At 36.2% G+C, this 19,848-nt stretch overlaps 1 protein-coding gene across 3 annotated transcripts; it reads left to right on the top strand.

Annotated features, from left to right (window-relative positions):
• Positions 1-60: 60 nt before the first annotated feature.
• Positions 61-18,714, top strand: LOC145610079 (villin-4-like). 3 transcript variants are annotated; one of them, XM_081665340.1, is made up of 24 exons: positions 61-262; positions 3,230-3,286; positions 5,534-5,633; positions 5,829-5,897; positions 6,104-6,340; positions 6,455-6,632; positions 8,237-8,369; positions 8,472-8,634; positions 8,711-8,858; positions 9,029-9,129; positions 10,130-10,285; positions 11,289-11,357; positions 11,455-11,523; positions 11,615-11,752; positions 14,122-14,250; positions 14,588-14,735; positions 14,868-14,878; positions 15,590-15,730; positions 16,767-16,892; positions 16,983-17,048; positions 17,220-17,547; positions 17,637-17,827; positions 17,984-18,161; positions 18,257-18,714. In XM_081665340.1, exons 2-23 carry the CDS (start codon positions 3,231-3,233, stop codon positions 18,095-18,097), a joined length of 2,871 nt encoding a protein of 956 aa, XP_081521466.1. In that variant the 5' UTR covers positions 61-262; position 3,230; the 3' UTR covers positions 18,098-18,161; positions 18,257-18,714. The 3 variants fall into 3 exon arrangements, with proteins under 3 accessions (XP_081521466.1, XP_081521465.1, XP_081521467.1); XM_081665339.1 differs by having other exon boundaries at positions 3,159-3,286; positions 18,257-18,713; XM_081665341.1 differs by having other exon boundaries at positions 96-197.
• Positions 18,715-19,848: the final 1,134 nt, after the last annotated feature.

Here is a 19,848-nt window from a genome sequence, read left to right as displayed (position 1 = left end):
TTATAATTTTTGTTTTTGCAACAGATCATCTCTGTATTGTGGGGGCCGTTAGTGATAAGCACGCCTGGCACTCTCATAATTCCCTCCAAACGCCTTTCTCTCTCTTCCTCTCTTTCTCTTTCTCTTTCTCTTTCCTTACTTTCTCTCTCTTCCCAAAACCATTCAAGGGTATTCATTTCACAATTTCATCATCAAAGGTTGAATCTTTTTGAACTTTTGCAGTTTTTTTAGCTTTGGATTTCTACTCCCTTCTTGTAATAAGGTAAATTTATTGACTTATTTCTTTTAATTTGTTTAGCTGCAAGCTCTATTTATTTATTTTGTTTAATTTTGAGAATTTTTGGATGTAATTTGATAGATTTGTTCTATTTGTTTTTAATTTTGAGAAATTGGGTGTGTTAATATTAATATTGTTCAATTGTTAATTGTTTTTAATCTATTGACTCCTTTTTTCTGGGGTGGGGTGAGGTGGGTTCTTGTTGAATTTGGGTTTTTTGATCTGTTTGAGTAATGTTGATCTAGAGAAATGGGTTAGATTGATATGGGTGTTTTTTGGGTGAATGTAATTTAGCTCATTTTGTATTTGATGGGTGTTTTGGGTGTGGATTTCAATGGTGTTGGTTGGGTTTTGTTGAATTTTAATAAGGTGGAAGAGGGGTGGATTTCAGTGTCTTGAAAGAAATGTTGTCTGTTTAGATTGGATGGTTGTCGAGTTTTCGGCATTTTCGAGATCGAACAAAAGTGTATGTTCCCATTTCCATTCCTTGTGTCTGATTGAAAGCCAAGCTGCGTGACGGCACCGGCTAATGACATTTGCTTTGAGATTTGGATGACATGAATTGTCTATTTTGTTGCCATTCCCAAAGGGTTTTGTTTTTGGATGAGTATCTACCAAATGCCGTCATTTCCTTTTTATTGCAAGTTCCAAGACCATTGGATTGGGTATTTTCTGCCTCAGCCTTTTACTGTAATGCTGTTAACTGTCAACTTTGGCCTAATGCTTCAAAATTGTACTTGAAATTGTTGAAGGAATAGAGTGCATGGCATATTGAGTCGATCTTTTAGCCCTGCGGGATGAAGGGGTTTGGGGGGGGGGGTGTTGGGGGTGAGGTTGCTAGTTACACCATATCCTGAAGCTTCAGAGGATTAGTTTAAGCTTTTACCAAACTCTATTCAGTACATTTGCGTCAGAGGTCAGTAATAGATTGGGGATGATATCAAAGGTTCTGCGCTATCTGCTGGAGATATTTCTGTGGAAATAATAAAGCATTTTAAATAAGGAGTCTGTGAGAAGACAAGGTCAATAGCAATGAGGTGTCTGCATAATAGTTGCACTTATTTTGGGTTTCTCTCCAGCCTTTATGATTTGTTGATACTTTGTTGAAGTCATGAGAAGCACTGCATTGAGTTATAGGCACCTGCGCTGTGCATATGGCTGGAGCACAAACATCCAAGCTTGTTGTTGAATGTATATTGCAAGGTAGGGTATCAATTAGCATGGACAAACATTGTATGGAGTTGAATTTGTTAGAAAAGCAGAGGTCTGCTTGTTCAGAAATCATACAGGCAGCCCAAGGTGGATATTTTAATCTATTATCAGCATACAAAGGTGGTTAACTGACCTATCTCTCCCCTTCCAATAGGCTCGTTGATTTGATGTCATTTAGAATGGCTAAACTGTAGATCTGTCCAATGTTTCTGGTGAAGGAAATAGTTTTGGTATTGGGTTTTGCAGCTGGAAGATAGTGCCTGTTTAATAGGTTATCAATACATTTAAATGTATTGCCCCTTGATGGGTAATAGTATCTTTGGATAGTTTGTCTATCTGTGTTTTAATGAGGGGGTTCTAAGTAAAACCAATTGGAATAGCGGTAGAGGCTAGTTGCCTGAAGAAACCTCCAACTTCATTTTTCTAACCAATGCTGTATCACTTAGATTCTGGATAAAATGTATTATTAACCAAAATTTAGTTCTCAAACTGTCTAGGGAGTATGCCTGCCTTGCTAATAAAGTAATAAGCAAGAACTTTATATGCTAGTAGAGTAGTGGATGCCTGAAGGTGCATGCAGAGAGGATATACGGATTACTGATCACAGTTTCTTTTATTATTGTGGTTTTGAATTGCCAAGTTGATCCATATTGTGCTATGCTGTGACACACACACACACACACACACAAACACACAACACATACTGGGATCCAAGAAGAAGATTTTTAACACACACTGACACACATATTGGGATCCAAGGAGAATATTTTTAAAATGAGGATGAGGACTGATGTGCTATTTTTTTCAATTGAATATGCATATTTTTACAACTGAATGTGCATAATTTTATTTTCGAGCTGATAGTATTTTTCAATTTTCTGAAAAAATGAATGATAAATCATATTTTAGTGGATAAAAGTTGCACATTTGGTTTAAAATATATGCACGTTCAATCAAACATATATGCATATAAAATCCTTCTCATTTTAAGGATTTACTCATTTAGCATATATTAGTAACTTCACCTGCTTTGATTCAACAGAATGAAGTTAGCACCAAGGCCATCAAACTGCCATAGGGCCAAATGCCATTATATATTGGTTGACTTCAATCTCATGATTGAAATTAGTTTCTCACTTCTTGAAGAGAGCATTCTAATGGTAGTTTGGAACACAACTGTCACCTAATTATTATAATGCAAGCTATGAGAGCATGCACAAATTCAGTAGTTGATTAGCATTGCATATAAAGATATCTTCTCTATATAATTAACATGTATATTGGATACAAGAGGTATATCCTCAGAAGTTGGCGATAAAAGATTAAAGGCTTCCCATTAATTTGATTATAGTGAACTGTCCTATAGTTAAGGAGATTCATTTACAGGTCTTACAAGTACCTCAGCTATTGAAGCATATCTTTGTTGTTTATACTTTTTCTTTGATTTTTTTTCTAAGCAGCTAGAAATGTTGATGCTTCTTTTGATAATCAGCATTACGATTTACAATATTGATTATTTGTTTTAATTGTCAAAAATTCTATCATTTGTTTTGTGCTTTTATTTCTATTGGCATTTCTGTCTTTTTCCTCTTCCTTCTTAGGGAGAAATATGACAAGAAATGCAAAGCAGTTTAAAATTTTTCTGATGCATTCTTTGTATTTTTTCCAGGTTTTTTTTTTCTGCTACTTGATTCAAAAGTTCTGCTGTTGATCTATTCGAAAATTTCTTAATTCCTACAGTATGTCTGTTTCCCTGAGAGATCTTGATCCAGCATTCCAGGGAGCCGGTCAAAAGGCGTATCCTTTATTTTATTAATATATTTGAGTATCTGCTTCAGTTTTTTTTTTTCTTCTTCTTTTTTTTTTGCTTTAATATGTTACTCATATATTCAACTACTTCGTATATGACTTATTTTACCATTTTGGGCATGCTCTTTTCATCTTATTCTTGCTGCCTTGAACTTATTTTTGCTCAACTGAACTTATTGTTTTTCGAACTGGTTGTATAGATGGGGATGACTATTCCATTCAATATACACAAATATTTATTTACAATGAGAATATTTAGGCTGTAATTTACAGAATAATCGACAAACACAAATCCCTAAACTTGTGGGCATAATATATTCACCAAATTATTGACGATATTGACCTTGAATAGCTCAATCCTTATAACTTCGCGGCCTCCCACGCCGTCTACTCGATGACGATGATAATGACGAAAGTGTTATGTAAATGGTGGGTCATGGGAATACGGGATGATGGTGGTAGTTTTGATTGTTATGTGGATAGAGAAAGTGGGTAGTAGGTGGTGGGCATGGTTTTGGCTAGTAATTGATGATTGATGGATCGTAAAATGGTGGTGGTGAATGTGGTTTTGGTTGGCATCTATGAAGGGCAGCAGATGAGGAGAGAGTAGTTGAGTGGTGGTGATGAACGTGACTATGGTGGGTGAATCGTGGGAAAATATAGGAGAGAATTTGAGTGATGAACCATGGCTTAAGGAGGAGAAAGAGGTTGGGTGGTGGGTATAGACGTATAGTGGATTTTTGGGTGGTAGGTAGGATGGAGAGAGGAAAGATGGGAGGGAGAAGAAGAGTAATAACAAAAAATAAAAATTAAACTATTACTTGTTTTACAGGTTGCAAGTCATTTTGGATGTTTGGAGAGGGGTATGCCTAAAGTTGGGATTATTTTGATAAATTGTAGTAGGGATTAATATGATGAGATGAGATGCAATAGTGGGATTATTCATGTAAATTTTTCCTATTATTTAATAGTTGTAGTATTATCTTACATACCCTGTTGCAAAAACATATGCAGAAATAAAAAACTATTATACTCATAAATCATGATCAAGATGTACCTAACATAAAAAATCATGCTAATGCCATGTGACCTGCAATAATCATGTGAATAATGTGATTATGGTTAGTCTGAAGAAAGTATTGGGACTCTTTGTATTCCTTGAAGTCAAGAATGAAAGAGTGCTTCATAAAACAAATGTTATGTAAATATTAAGAACCATAATGATGGAAGAATGGTTTATACACCCTACATTATTGAACACGTTATGTTTTGTTGCTAGAGATCAAACTCTGACTACATATTCCTCTTAAAGTGTAATGATGAAAGTTATAAAAGATAGTATTATGAAATTATTTTAAATACAGAGTATAATTTTAGCAGCATACTATTAATGAATTTATCAACGTTGTTTTAGAGCAATTTATCATCAAAGTTAAGATGGAAAGCAAATCTATGTATGGACGGAGGGAGTAGTGATTATAATTTATACCAAACAGGTTATTTACTGGATGGGATTATTATAGGAGAGGGAAATTATGTTCAAAATTAAGCAAACAACTTGATTAGCGAATCTTCACAATCCTTTTTGATCAGCCGAAGAGGTTTTTGTGAAATTCTTCCAAATATGCTCTAATAGTCGCCATATATAGTCTCAAGTGAAATTTGTAGGAGCAGCCTTTTTTGGTACAGTCCTGCTGCCATCCTAATCTTGGTTTTCAGGACCATGTATATATGTTTTTTGGCACAAACTAATTTAAACATAATGACATCGAATATTTTGGCCTTGTCATTTTGTTTAGCAATCAGTGATATTATAAGGTCTATATGGTCTACGAACTAGAATCTGTAACTATGATGTGGGTAAAAAGACAAGATGCTTATGTCATATAAAAGTTATGAAGTACATTTTTACTCCCTCCGTCCCAAAAAGAACGACCCATTTGGGTTGATTACGCGGGTATTAAAGAAGTTAAGTAAAAAGAAGTAAAAGTATATTGGAAAGATAAATTTACATGGGGTTTGTAAAAAAATAGAGAGAGAAAGTAATAAAATAACATGGAAAATCAAATTTTTATATGGGGAAGCTAATTTTGCACAAATATTGTAGCAAATTGGTGGGTGTTTTAATGCAAATGGGTCATTCTTTTTGGGACAAAATTTTGGCCAAATGGGTCGTTCTTTTTGGGACGGAGGGAGTATGATGCACAACACTTTTATTTCCTTGACAACTTGTAGAGGATTGGAAATATGGCGCATTGAGAATTTTCGACCTGTACGTGTCCCGAGCTCATCCTATGGAAAGTTTTATACAGGAGATTCTTACATTGTTTTGAAGGTAAATATTGTTTGGAGCTTTGCCTTGTGCTTAATTTTCCCTTCTCCGTCCTGGTACTTTCAAAGTTCTAATCCTGTTACTTTGTTTTGAGTGGCTTGGGTTTGCACTTCTGACACTTTGTTTTGGCTACATCTCTTTTCCTGGAAAATTTTGTAGTTTACAGACCCTAATATTGTTTATTTTTTGCTTTATTAGACAACAGCATTAAAGAGTGGTGCATTGCGTCAAGATATACATTATTGGCTTGGTAAAGATACTTCTCAAGTAAGTCTCTATCCAATTTGTTCGCTTTGCATTGTAAAGCATTATTTTAGTTATCCCACTTTATGGAACAACTGTGATAAAAATAGTAGATATTTTTGACCTTGTTGATTGACTAAAATTTCTAACTATATAAAGATATCTACAGAGACTTTTGTGGGATGAGTTATATTTATTTAAAGTTATAAACATTGATTTTCATCGAATAGGATGAAGCTGGTGCTGCGGCTGTAAAAACTGTGGAGTTAGATGCCGCTTTGGGAGGTCGCGCTGTTCAATATAGAGAAGTGCAGGGCCATGAAACTGAGAAGTTTCTTTCATATTTTAAACCATGTATTATTCCCCTGGAAGGGGGAGTTGCATCTGGTTTCAAGCATCATGAAGCTGAAGAATATAAGTCACGCCTTTATGTCTGCCGAGGGAAACATGTAGTTCATGTAAATGAGGCAAGTTAATGACCTTCACTGATAATATGATGATGGATTCATGGGCCACTGGTTTTATATGTGCCTTTGACCTGTGGCATCGTTTTGTCTAATGGCATGATATTGTGCTTGCAGGTTCCTTGCGCTCGATCCTCTTTAAATCACGATGATATATTCATTTTGGACACTGAATCTAAAATTTTTCAATTTAATGGCTCCAACTCCTCCATTCAAGAGAGAGCTAAAGCATTGGAAGTTGTTCAGTATATTAAAGACAACAATCATCATGGAAAATGTGATATAGCTGCAATTGGTAAGTGTATCTTCTATAATAGATGAACTCTACAAGCTTATATCTATAAAAAGACAACATTAGGTGACTAATATGTTACAATATCTTTGTCTAAAACATCTCTCTATTATACTTTCACTGCAAATCAAAGAGTGTGGTCTAGTTTTGCAAAGATGGGTGGCAATAATAATCTATATAGTGGAAGATTGGTTTGAAATTCAGTCCCTCTCTTTACAAAGTTATTGCAAGCTTGTATGAAATTAGGGTTTTCTTAAGTAAACCTAGGAAGTTTATATTGCCTCTTATTCTTTACCTAGGTCCAGTTTAAGGAGTTAATGTAGGGGATGGGATATTGGAGTATCCATTCTCATTTTTGTAGTCTTTATTTATTTATTTATTTTTTTTTTTTTTTTTGTGATTCGTCATTCCGTCCAATCTTTTCTGATGGTTAATGGTGGTATTCCTTCCCTAGAATTTCTTTGTAGGAGGTATCCTCAATGTGACAATATGAAAATTTATAATCTATTGGTCCTAGGCCTTCTTTATTGTTAATTTGTTGTTCTTTATTGGATTTTATGGACCCAAGAGAGAGAGAAGATTCTTCTGCTTTTTCTGCTGATTCCTACAAAGTACTCCTAAACTCCTAAGTCTTGCCTTTTTCCTTGTCTCTGCCTAAAGGCTACTTATAGGCCCTGCTATAGTTGAAGACGTGGGTTAATGGCTCAAAGAGCCACTGATGCCTCTGTGTGATGTATCTTGTTGGTGAAGTAATCTCAAGTGTGTGTGTGTGTGTGTGTTTAGTATTGCAAGCTTGCTACTTAGTGCCGTTAGTGGCATCAGCTTTTAGAAGGGATATGTCCTGCAGTCCTGCTATATTTGGAGTAGTAGCAGAGTAGCAGTTTCAGCCTTTCAGGTTCTTCTTGTGAGTTTAAATAGGCATAGATGGTGAAAAGTCCTCTGCCTTTCAGCTTCGGGTAGAGATGAATGATAATGTCTGCTGAAATCAAGTTTCTTAATAAGCTTTTGTCTGGCATAGAGACAATAGAGTAGAAACTCCTTTTTCCTTTTTCTTTGAAGTTACGCTTCCTAGGTTTTTCCGGGAATGTCAGTTACTATTGTAAGACATAACTGGAGTTCTATTTTAAATTTCTCCTTTATTGGACGACGAGATAGAATCAGAAATGAGGTTATTCGCAAGAAAGTAGGCGTGGCAGGCATTGCAGATAAGCTAAGGGAAAATCGTCTGCGTTGGTTTCGGCATGTAAGACAGAGACCCAAGGGAGAAACGGTTCGAAGAGTGGAAGAGTGGGACCATGGAGGGGTTAAATGAGGGAGAGGATGACCGAAAATGATTGGAAGGAGTTAGGAAAGATATGAAGTATATGGATTTGCATGAGGATGAAGCATTGGATCGTAAGGGGTGGAGGAGGAAGATTTATGTCGATGACAACACGGAATAATCAAATTTGGTTCATGTAGCTGACCCCACTTATGGGATTAAGGCTTTGATTAATTGATTGATTGGACGATGAGACTCTCCTTGTATTAGAAAAATTGAGTCATCTAAAAATTAAGGTTGTAACTAGTGGTTGCTTTTGAATTTATGTGCTTCAATGCTTTTACAGAGGATGGGAAACTGATGGCTGATGCTGAATCCGGTGAATTTTGGGGGTTTTTTGGTGGTTTTGCTCCACTACCAAGGAAAACAGCTAGTGAAGGTCCTAAGAGTGCTGATCCTAGTCCTGCTAAGCTTTTCCGGTAAGGTTTATTCATTATTGTCACTTTTGGTTCTTATGTAAATGTCTTGGCTTTAAAACAACCTATTGATTCTGCTCTTGTGTTTTGTTTTTGCCTTTTAAGCGTTGAGAAGGGACAGGCAGAACCAGAAGAAGCTGATTCATTAACAAGGGATATGTTAAATACAAATAAATGCTATATTCTGGACTGTGGTACTGAGGTTTTTGTATGGATAGGAAGAAGTACCTCCCTTGATGAGAGAAAAAGTGCAAGTGCGGCAGCAGAAGTAAATTCTGATCCTTATGTTATCTATTTCTATGTTGATATGGGATACCTTCTTATTTCTCTTGTTGTTTGAAAAGGAATTGCTTCGGAGCCTTGACCGACCAAAGTCTCATATAATCCGTGTAATCGAGGGATTTGAGACAGTGGCATTCAAAACAAATTTTGATTCATGGCCTCCCACTGCTGAGGTTGCTGTATCTGAAGATGGAAGAGGCAAGGTTGCTGGTAAGTGATTGGGATTTTCTGATTTAGTTTTTGAAAAGTATTGAAAGTCAGGCTCTTGGGCCACAAGTTAGCCCTTACTTCACTTCATTTTTGGATAATGATTTTATTCAGAATTTCACCTTTCATATGCCTTTGCATTTGAAACTTTCAACTCTTTTTTGTCTATCCAGCTCTCCTCAAACGCCAGGGTGTCAATGTAAAGGGCCTTGTAAAAGCTGAACCTGCAAAGGATGTGCCTCAAGTTTACATTGACTGCACAGGAAATTTGCAGGTATAGTACGCATGGAAGCCATTATCTTTATTTGTCAGTCAGATTTATGTTACCCGGACAAGGTCCTAACTTTGGGTGCCACAAGCTTGAATTTCTGACCTTGACACGTCATTACTCAATTACTTGTATTTATTGACATAGGGACTTGTTAGTTTTTATGTACACAAATGTGGGTATGAAGCACTCATGAAATAAATCCCTGGTTCCAAAAGACTTTTGCATGTAAATTTGTTTGCAAGCAAACATTTAGTTCAGGCTGGCTTGTTTGCTTGTTTTTATTCTTCTTATCTTGGGAACATGTTAAAAAAAGAGTATTTGTTGTATCTAAACGCTTCAATTACTTTTTAATATTATTTTATTTTTTTATATAAGCAATAAAAACATATATGTTGTTGAAAGACTAAGAGAGTGTCACCCTTACCCCAAAGGAGGGGTGATTAGAAGAAGCTCTCAAGCTATTGTGAAATTATTTATCTTTAAAATCAAAATATGTCAAGTAGTGTTTAGATGCTATATCTTGACTTCAGCTATACAAAAGCTTCCTTAAAATGGGTGCTTGAATTCTTTTAAAGCATATTACCAAATTTCCAGCAGAACCGTCTTTTATTATTCGGCAGGCCAACTTTCATCCTTCTTTTCCAAACTACAAGAACATTTCTTACAGAATAAAGATGGACCCAGCTTAACCCAAACTAGGCTAAAGGTGAGTGCCAAAGAGAAGAACCCAAGGAGTCAAGGACAGATAAGCAACTGTTGATTTTCTATTTAAATACGAACATGAAGTGTGATATTTTTCCAACTTTTGAATTTTAGCTGTTATGGTATCAGTGTGCAACTTTATCACATGCATTGACGCTTTTCTCCAGCATTGCACCCAGTACACAATTGCTACCACTTTACTTTTCCTGCACTCACAGATGCTGCTTCTGCTGTAAATCCCATGAGTGGCGTATCAATCTTGTTATAGCTTCTAATGTTTTTGTTTACAATGGTTGTACAGGTTTGGCGTGTAAATGGTAGTAAGAAGAGTCTCCTCTCTGCTTCTGATCAGTCAAAGTTCTACAGTGGAGACAGCTACATCTTTCAGTATTCTTACCCTGGAGAAGATAAGGAGGAACAACTTATTGGAACGTGGATTGGGAAGCAAAGCATCGAGGTTAGTATTTAAAGTTTCTGTTTCTTAGCACAGTTGGCAGTCAAAGACTTGCTTGGATCAGAAGTATATTTTGGAAAATGAAATGAAGTAGCAATTGTTCAACCGCCAATGCATTTAAGACTTAGAATCAAAGATTGATGTGAAACTCTGGCTGATTATTGAGTAGCATTGCTGTTATGAATTTGAGGATAGGTGTAAGCTCTATTCTCACCTTATTTTAACTTATGTCAGGCAATCTAAGTGCATACAAATTCAGCTTTGGGGAGTTTGGGCCAATGAAACCACTACAATAAGTTCTAATAGGTCATAGGTGCATACGAGTACAGATAAGTTTAGGCTGGTAACTGAGATTAGTCAGGTGTAGAGAACACGACTTTGGTGTTTGATATATGTGGAACACAGGCAACAATAAACATTAGTTGAGAAAACAAAGAAAAGAACCAGGAACCCACAGATTTATATGGTTCAGACTATTTGACCTGGTCCAAAGTTGGGAGGTTGATAGCTTTTAATGACGCCTTTATATAAGACATATAAACCCTTAACATCCCTTTAATTCCCAGAACCATATAGAATATCTAACACAGTAAGCTGTAGCCATCTCGGACATAAATATCATAATCGGGTCTAAATAGAAAACTGCTCAATAACCCCTGTAAGTTGTAACAGCAGTTATGCCCATGGTTCGATCAGTTTGAGGCAATAATGCCCATAATCATCAATTTATCATGAAATAGTCACATGCACGGATTAATCATCAAAAAATAAAGTGTGGCAAGGTGGAAATGATTTTTATCTGAACAAATATGAAATACTGCTCTTAATCCTGGTGCCATTTCATGTCCTTTTCGTGTATGAATGTATTATTTGTATTACGTTTCTATTTTTATATCCATACAAATACACATACAGATAGTTCCAAATAATTTGTGGTCATGTGAATATGTGATGGCCTCCTTGCTTTGCACTAATCGTGCGACGTGCATGTTGTTTATGCACACAGGAGGAACAAATATCAGCCACAACCCTGGCTAGCAAGATGGTGGAAACCATGAAGTTTGTGCCAACTCAGGTACCATATCATTACTGTTACACAACCATTTCCCCATATCTCTGATGAGGCTTGTTTATATAACCTGGAACTGATATTCAATACTCTTTTTTTTAAGGCTCGATTTTACGAAGGAAGTGAGCCGATCCAGTTCTTTGCCATCTTTCAAAGTTTTATTGTTTTCAAGGTGTGTAGTTACTCAAAATTTTCAATCTTACCAGTAAATTATTCATTAGTATTTCAACTTTGATTGTGCATGAAATTTTATGAAAATTCAGGGTGGACTAAGTGAAGGATACAAAAAGTACATTGCTGAGAAGGAGGTTCCTGATGACACATACACAGAAGATGGAGTTGCTTTGTTTCGAGTTCAGGGTTCTGGACCTGAGAATATGCAAGCTATTCAAGTAGATCCGGTGTGTATGTTTACTGTATTTTTTACACTTGCATAATTATGATGTATTTATAAAAATAGTTAGGTTATAGCCTTTCTCCAGCAAAATGTCTTTGTGAGAGTCTTTAAAGTGTAATTTGACATCAGGTCTCATGAAGGCAAATGCAAGTATGCAATTCCCTTAGCAACTATGATGTCCTTAGGAAACTTAATTGGGAAATCTGGCTCTATTCCTCACATAATCATTGTATGTAATTTAAATCTAAATTGGCACGGTGTTTGGTGTTAGCCCAACCTTTGATATAAAATCAATTTCTAGGATGACCTTAACCAATGGATGTTTCTGTCTAAAGATGGCGGCTTGGAATAGTAATCAAAGGCATTAAGATGTACCTTTTTGTCCCTCCCCTACCCTATTCCCTAAAAACACCTATATTTTGGAAAATGAGGTTAGCGATGCATCTCGTATGCTAAAAAATGCTAAGTATGGGATTAAGACAAGTCACAAAGCCTAAGTGTTGGGATGTTGGATGGTACAAGGGGCCGTGTGGCATGTGCACAAGACATGTGCACCCAAGGACAAGGCATAATGGGTTCCGGGCACTATTTACGCACCCAAGGCTCTTAAGACATGATGATTAAGGATGAATTATATGTTTACGGGCACTATTTATGACTCCCAAAGCCCTTTGGGAACCTTTGGAAGTACTTAGATGCATAATCTCGCCGGGTGAAAAAATGATATACGGATGGAAAATATGAAGGCTATTATACACGAAATCGGAGCGATTTAGGAGGTGTCGGGACCGGTGTTGGAATTTCACGGAACATTACAGGATGCATCCCGGGGTCAGATAACATTGTTTCGACCCATATATGACCATTATTCGGCTACGTACAGGCCATAGCCAATACAAGAGGCGTGTACGAAAACGAGTAAATTGACCGTTTTAAGGCATATTGGATGATTCCACCCACCCAATTGGACTCCCGGAGGGTATTTGGGACCATTGTAAACATCTCGGCAATTTTTATTTTCGGGCGAAAAAAAGTCAAAACAATTCCAAAATTGAAGGCTATTATCCACGCTTTTTGAAGAATTTTTGAGGTTACGGGGCCCCGTGGCGAAAAGTCTTGAGACCTTAGGGGATTCATCTTAGGGTCATATAATGACGTTTGGAACCATAAATGAACATTATATGTTATCATAAATGTTCGTGGTAGGCTTGAGTTCATGAAATCGGTGCAAGTTTGGAATGGGTAAATTAACCGTTTTAAGGCATATTGGATGGTTCCACCCACCCAATTGGACTCCCGGAGGGTATTTGGAACCATGGTAAACATCTCGACAATTTTTATTTTTGGGCGAAAAAAAAGTAAAAAATTTCCAAAATTGAAGGCTATTATCCACGTTTTTTGAGGAATTTTTGAGGTTACGGGGCCCGGTGGCGAAAAGTCTTGAGACCCTAGGGGATACATCTTAGGATGATATAATGCCGTTTGGAACCATATATGACCATTATATGTTGTCATAAATGTCCGTGTTAGGCTTGAGTTCACGAAATCGGTGCAAATTTGGAATGGGTAAATTGACTGTTTAAAGGCATATTGGATGGTTGCACCCACCCAAATAGACTTCCGGGGTGTATTCGGGTCCATGGTAAGCATCTCGACAATTTTTGTTTCCGGGTCAAAATAAGTGGAAAATTGTCCAAAATTGAAGGCTATAATACACGAATTCGGAACAATTTTTGACATTTTTTCAAAAAATAAACTGAATTGGTTGGATGTACATAAAGAGGTTTGAAACCCTAAGACACCGATATAGATGTACATAAAATACCAAGAATGAGTTTTGACTCTATTTTGAAATTTATGAAATATAGTGATGTCATATAAGTGTAATAATGTGATGTGATGTCACATAAGTGTATTGAAATGATGTGACTTGACTATAATGCAGTCATATAAATGTATTGAAATGATGTGACTTGACTATAATGATGTCATCAAAGTATATAAGAAGTGATGTAACTTGACTATAATGATGTCATTTTATGTAAATAAATTTTTAATGATGTGAAGTCATAATATGACATGAGTTGACAATAAATTATTATTGATGCATCAAGAAGGAGGATTAAAAGTTCTTCCTTTCTAGTTAGATCTTTTGCAATTCTTTTGAGGAGTATTTCTTCTGAATCAAAGGCTCTTTAAAAGAGCCTATTAGTTTTGTTTGGGCAAGGGGGAAGGATGTGAGGAGATGCTTGGGTTGTGTCACGCTCTTAACGATTATAATCTGTTTTTTATCACGCGATTACATTTTTCATCATCATCTGCTTATTTCATACTGTATTACTTGCATTAACTAATCATGGTTAATTGCGTCAGGTACCATCATCTTTAAATTCTTCATACTGTTACATATTGCATAGTGGCTCCACTGTATTTTCATGGTCCGGAAATCTCACGTCAGCAGAGGATCAGGAACTTGTTGAGAGGCAGTTGGATATCATCAAGGTTAGGAAATCTTTCTCTTCCACTCTATCCCTTTAAGACAAGGAGATATTACTTGTTTCTTTTATTTGTGGTGACCCCTTGTTAAGTTGTTATTTAGTTTGTATTGCTCATTAAATTTTTAGGAGTTCATTTGCTTTAAACTATCATTATTATTATTATTATTATTTGAAGTTTATCTTTTATGTTTGTAAGTTCTGGCACCATCTGGATTCTGGGGTGCTCACCACTTATTCTTTATACTTGCTGGGTTGTGGGAAGTGAATTGCTTGGATTTATCTCTTCTAGCTTAGTATTGATAGAACCAATAATTTATTCTAGTCTACATGTTTTTCTGCAGCCAAACTTGCAGTGCAAAACACAAAAAGAAGGAGCAGAATCTGAACTGTTTTGGCAGTTGCTAGGAGAGAAATCTGAATACCCAAGCCAGAAGATTGCTAGAGAACCTGAAAATGATCCTCATTTATTTTCTGTCCACTTTTCTAAAGGTCTTGAGCATTATTATTAGTATTATATATTCTATCTTATATGAGACTTTTTTTCAATTTATATATCTGCTGACATTTTCCTGTTTTCTTTTCTCTTTTATTGCTGGTTGATGAATTGCTGTTGGTGCCCAGGAGTTTTGAAGGTGTGTAAATTATGCAACTTTCTCTTATGTTTAAGCATTATAATCTTCGATACACCTCACACCCTCTTCTGTTATAGTTCATTTTTTCCTGATTAGACTAGTGGTGTGCAATTTTGGACAAGAGCATTTTTATGTATCATACTGCAGTAATCTTCTGCACCTTCAGCCCTTTATAAGGACAGTGTGATGACCTTTTTTAATTCGTGAGCTTTTTCTGTCTCATTTGAAGCAATATTACTAGTAGTCAACTATAGAAACACTGGTAGGCTGTAGTTCTAAAACCCAAAATTTGAGAGAACTTGATGTGGTGGTACAAACACTTCTTTGCCCTGCAAAAGTCATCAACTAGTCTGACTACAATACCATGTGAATATGTGATTTTTGACTGTTGTTGATTGTCTTGGACTCATAGTGGAGTAACTAATACCTAATAACTTTTCGTTAGGGGATTTCAGTTTCTTTATGAGGGCAGACTCACTTCTCTCATAGTTAATTCCATGCAATATCTGCGATTGCAATTGAGAAATGGACTTTGTTGAGTTACCAGTGAATATTTGGTAGTATTGATCACTTTACGATACATAATCTGTGAAATTCTTCATAATTTATTATTTGGTTTTAGTTTTTTTATTTTTTATTTTTTATTTTTTATTTTATTTTTATTATTAATTTTTTTTAATAAAATATCAGCTAATATAATGTTAATCACAGGTGGCAGAAATATATAACTTCTCTCAGGATGATCTAATGACTGAAGATATATTTATATTGGATTGTCACTCGGATATATTTGTGTGGGTTGGACAACAAGTAGATTCCAAGACCAAAATGCAAGCTTTGACTATTGGGGAGGTAACTTTTTTATTTTATAGGGAGCTATATTTTGCTTCAGACTTCATTGCAGATTGTCTTGAAATATTGCAATGCTATTTTATATTAATTTTTAAGACAGAAGTATATCATTTGATCAGAGTATTGAGAATTTGCAATGCAGCAGAAGAGGACAAAAAATCTCTGAAAGCTAGTAATGAAAAGTTGTCTGCCAGTTGATCAGTCATACTATAATCATTTAAAAAACATTCTAAAAAAAAGGACATTCTCCAAGGAGCTATAAAGAGTACAAAATATCACAATCAGGAGACTGATGATTTAACATTTGTTATTTTAATTTTACTTACTACCTTCATGGTATCTACTCTAGGGTTTCGTTGTTTTTACTTGGTAACTGATTACTTTACCTGATTCTTTTTATTCATTGGGAATTTGGGATTTATCTGAGCTTACTGCAACTTTTCAGTTGTTATTATAGATGTGAATTTCACTTTACTTGCCTTCCTTTGAACTTATTGGAATTTATCTACCTATCTTCTAAAGATCTAAAAACTTATTTGTTTGAGGTGAAATAAAATCTTACTCAAATGCTGAATCATGATTGAGTTATCTAATATTCTTCCAGGCCCACTTTCTCACACCATCCATTTCTAGACTTTCATGAAAAGAGAACAGTCGATTATTTGAACCTTTACTGCCAGAATGGGCTGAGGGCCAAATGTTAGTGGAGCTTTGGAATGAATACTGTATTAGTGATAGTTTCTTATTCTAACTAGTGATATCAAGCCACTCATTAATTCGTTTATTCAACTTCACTGAAGGATCATCTTCTGGAGGTTGATGATTTAACAGAAAACCTTCCACAGATTGTGCTGTACGCCTGCAATTTTAAAGCAAAGAATTTAGCTGTGCCTCTTATAAATTGGTTTCTAGTTAGTAGAGCCAACACCACTCTTGTACTCGTCATGATTTCTATGAATCTAATCTTTTAACATTTTTATTTTATCAGGATGTGTTCCCTTGTGATAATTCTGAACTGTGATCTTGTTTGTGACAGAAATTTGTGGAACGTGATTTTCTTCTAGAGAAGCTCTCCCCTAAAGTGCCTATATACGTGGTCATGGAAGGGGGTGAACCCCCTTTCTTCACTCACTTTTTTACATGGGACGCAGAAAGATCAACTGTTAGTATTCCAGTATTTTTGCATGATTTCATGATTGAAAGCATCATTTAAAACTCCGCATTTACATCTTACTGTTTATTTATTGGACAGATTCATGGTAACTCATTCCAGAGAAAATTATCATCACTAAAGAATGGAGGGACCCCCTCAGTGAATGTAAGTACACTTCAGTAACCACTGCAGTTGCATATCCATCCTCGTTATATTTCATTTAACTTGTATCACAATTGTTACTGTTGCATGCTTGATATAATTGAAAAGGCTGACAATTTAATCTTGTGATCCTGTTTTATGTATTGTCTGATTGATTATTCGATGTGTATTCAGAAACCAAAGAGGAGAACACCTGTATCATATGGGGGAAGGTCCAGTGTGCCAGATAAATCACAGGGCCGTTCAAGGAGTATGTCTTTCAGCCCAGACCGTGTGCGGGTGAGAGGCAGGTCTCCTGCATTTAATGCACTTGCTGCTACTTTTGAGAGCCAAAATACCAGGAATCTTTCAACACCACCTCCGGTTGTTAGAAAGCTTTATCCAAAATCAGTCACCCCAGATTCTGCCAATTCAGCTCCAAAAGCTGCTGCTATTGCAGCACTTACTTCAACTTTTGAGCAAACTCCACGAGAACCTGTTATTATACCCCGCTCTCGTAAAGGTAGCATCCTTGAAGTTTTTGTGTTGATATATAGTAGAATTTTATTCCTCTGTATCAAACTTATAAGAATCCTTTGTTCTATGCTAAAGTGAATTCAGAATCTCCTAAAGAAACACCAAAGCCGGAATCAAATTCCAAGGAGAATTCCATGGGCAGCATACAAGAGGATTCCAAGGAGGATGAGGCTGAAGATGAGGAGGGACTCACCATTTACCCATATGAACGTGTGAAGACAATATCAACTGATCCTGTTTCTGATATTGATGTCACTAAGCGGGAGGTCTGTCTCTTCTGTTTCCTTATTGCTTGTTTGAGCAACCATCCCCTCCTTTACCAAGGAAAAATAAAAAGCACACAGAGAAAGTTTATTTGAACATCTATTGTCGTTGTTGTACCAAGCTCGGCTTCTTATTTGAAACTTGCTATGTTTGTGCAGACTTACCTCTCTGCAGCGGAGTTCAAGGAAAAATTCGGGATGGCAAAAGAAGCCTTCTATAAGCTACCTAAGTGGAAGCAGAATAAGCTAAAAATGGCCTTGCACTTGTTTTGAGCATCGTCAGCAGGTCTCAGTTTTCTCTGGAATAGCGTATTGAAGGATCTTGCCTTGTGAATCTGTATGAACTATGAACTCCCTTTTCAGTTTGTCAGATCTTCTGATTCATCTGTCACTGCCTAACAGTAATTCTGACTATCCTATGTTTTTCTGCAGTGATACTTCATTCATCTTGGTGTGAAGGGACAGCATCAGTGTTTTTAGGCTGCTTCTGCTCCCAATAACTTGCCTTTTTTTTTTTTTTTTTTTTTTTTAATAGATGGGTTCTTAGAAATTTATTCAATGAACATTTTTTTTTTTAATCCGATCCCTGCACCGGAGCAGGTGGTTTGGTACCTAGTTTTGGTTCAATTTAGCAATGCATATTCTTTAGGTCACAGCATGGTTGTGAGCTTGCATTTTTGTTTTGATTCCATTTGAGTCTTTGTTGAAGATTGATTGAGGAATTATAGGATTTTTAAAGTCAGTGCCATTTAGGTTGTACTGATTACTGAAAAGCCAAGGGGTTAAAGGTTTGTACAGAAGAGTGTAAAAATCTAGTCCAGAGTTAAATCATTTTTTTTTTCATAATAATAAGGTGTGTATTTTTCTTACTGTATAATATTTTACTTATAATTATTGTTCTTAGGTTGAATAATTGATGCATGTATGTGGAGATGAGTTTATTGACACCATTTGAGGTGAGCCTGTTACAAAATACTTTTTAGTTCGAATGAGCTCCAAGAGCATTACAAATTACTCCGTATAATTTACAATCAAGCCTTCACAGTTTGCTACTAGATACTAGATGTCATTAACATGCGTGATATTAGAGTGGAGATGAATTTGCTTAATTGTAAATGCGAATATTATCTTATTTTAACAAAGCTACAAAGCCAAAATTAATTAAGTAACCAAACTGTTCAAAAATCCACCTAAAAAACAATGGACACGTGTAAGCAAGTGATTGGTAAAAAAATAAAATTAAAAAAGAAAAGAAAAAAACAAGCCACCACTTCCTCCCTTCTCCATCTCCGGCAGCCCCATACTCCCCACCCACAAAAACCAATTCGATTCCCATCCTTACTAGAGCTGATCAAAACTAGCCCGGGCTGCTGACCCGGCCCGATTTAGGGTGGGTTTTGGGCAGCATTTTTCGGCCCGGAATCGAGTCGGGCCCGGCCCAGCTCGATTTTTTTATTTATTATTTTTTTTTATGGACTTGGGAACGCATTTTATGCCATTTTAGTTCTTTTTTTTTGCCCGGGCCGAAAACCCCGCACGGCCCGGTTATTTCGGGCGGGTTTGGGCATGAAGATGTTGGCCCGAAGCTAGGCCCAACTCGAGAAATGGGCAGATTTGCATGCCTCGGTGCAGCCCGCCCATTGATTAGGTCTAATCCCTACCCATGAAAACCACCCTTCTTTCCTTCCACCATGAAGCCCTAAAACAGCTCTTTTTGGAGGGTATTGTCGTATTGGAGCTGGAGAAGGGAAGGGGATGGGGTTTCAGGGTTAGGGAATACGAAGAGGAGATGGTGGGGTTTTAGGTGGTATTCAAAAATCAAAATTAATCTGCCGTACAAAAAAACTCTGTAGGAATTGCTTACCTCTATATACTAACAAAGGTATGATCGTACGAATAAGATGATTATACTACTACTTTTTTCAGTTATTAGTTTTAAGTTTTTATTGCAACCATTTTTACTTATTCTAATAGAGAAACTGATTCATCCGTTGTTGTAAAATAAATTCAAACAATTTAGGAAA

This window comes from Chenopodium album, chromosome 24 (genome assembly GCF_948465745.1).
Source record: "Chenopodium album chromosome 24, dcCheAlbu1.1, whole genome shotgun sequence".
NCBI lineage: Eukaryota > Viridiplantae > Streptophyta > Magnoliopsida > Caryophyllales > Amaranthaceae > Chenopodium > Chenopodium album.
This window is presented reverse-complemented; position numbering and strand designations above follow the sequence as displayed.

What these genes read in the sequence shown, in the direction of transcription:
- LOC145610079 (XM_081665340.1), top strand. Translation starts at nt 3,231, where the DNA reads ATGTCTGTTTCCCTGAGAGATCTTGATCCAGCATTCCAGGGAGCCGGT. An exon ending in TTGGTAAAGATACTTCTCAA is followed by an intron (nt 5,898 to 6,103) that starts GTAAGTCTCTAT and finishes TTCATCGAATAG; the next exon opens with GATGAAGCTGGTGCTGCGGC. An exon ending in TGAAGTTTGTGCCAACTCAG is followed by an intron (nt 11,358 to 11,454) that starts GTACCATATCAT and finishes CTTTTTTTTAAG; the next exon opens with GCTCGATTTTACGAAGGAAG.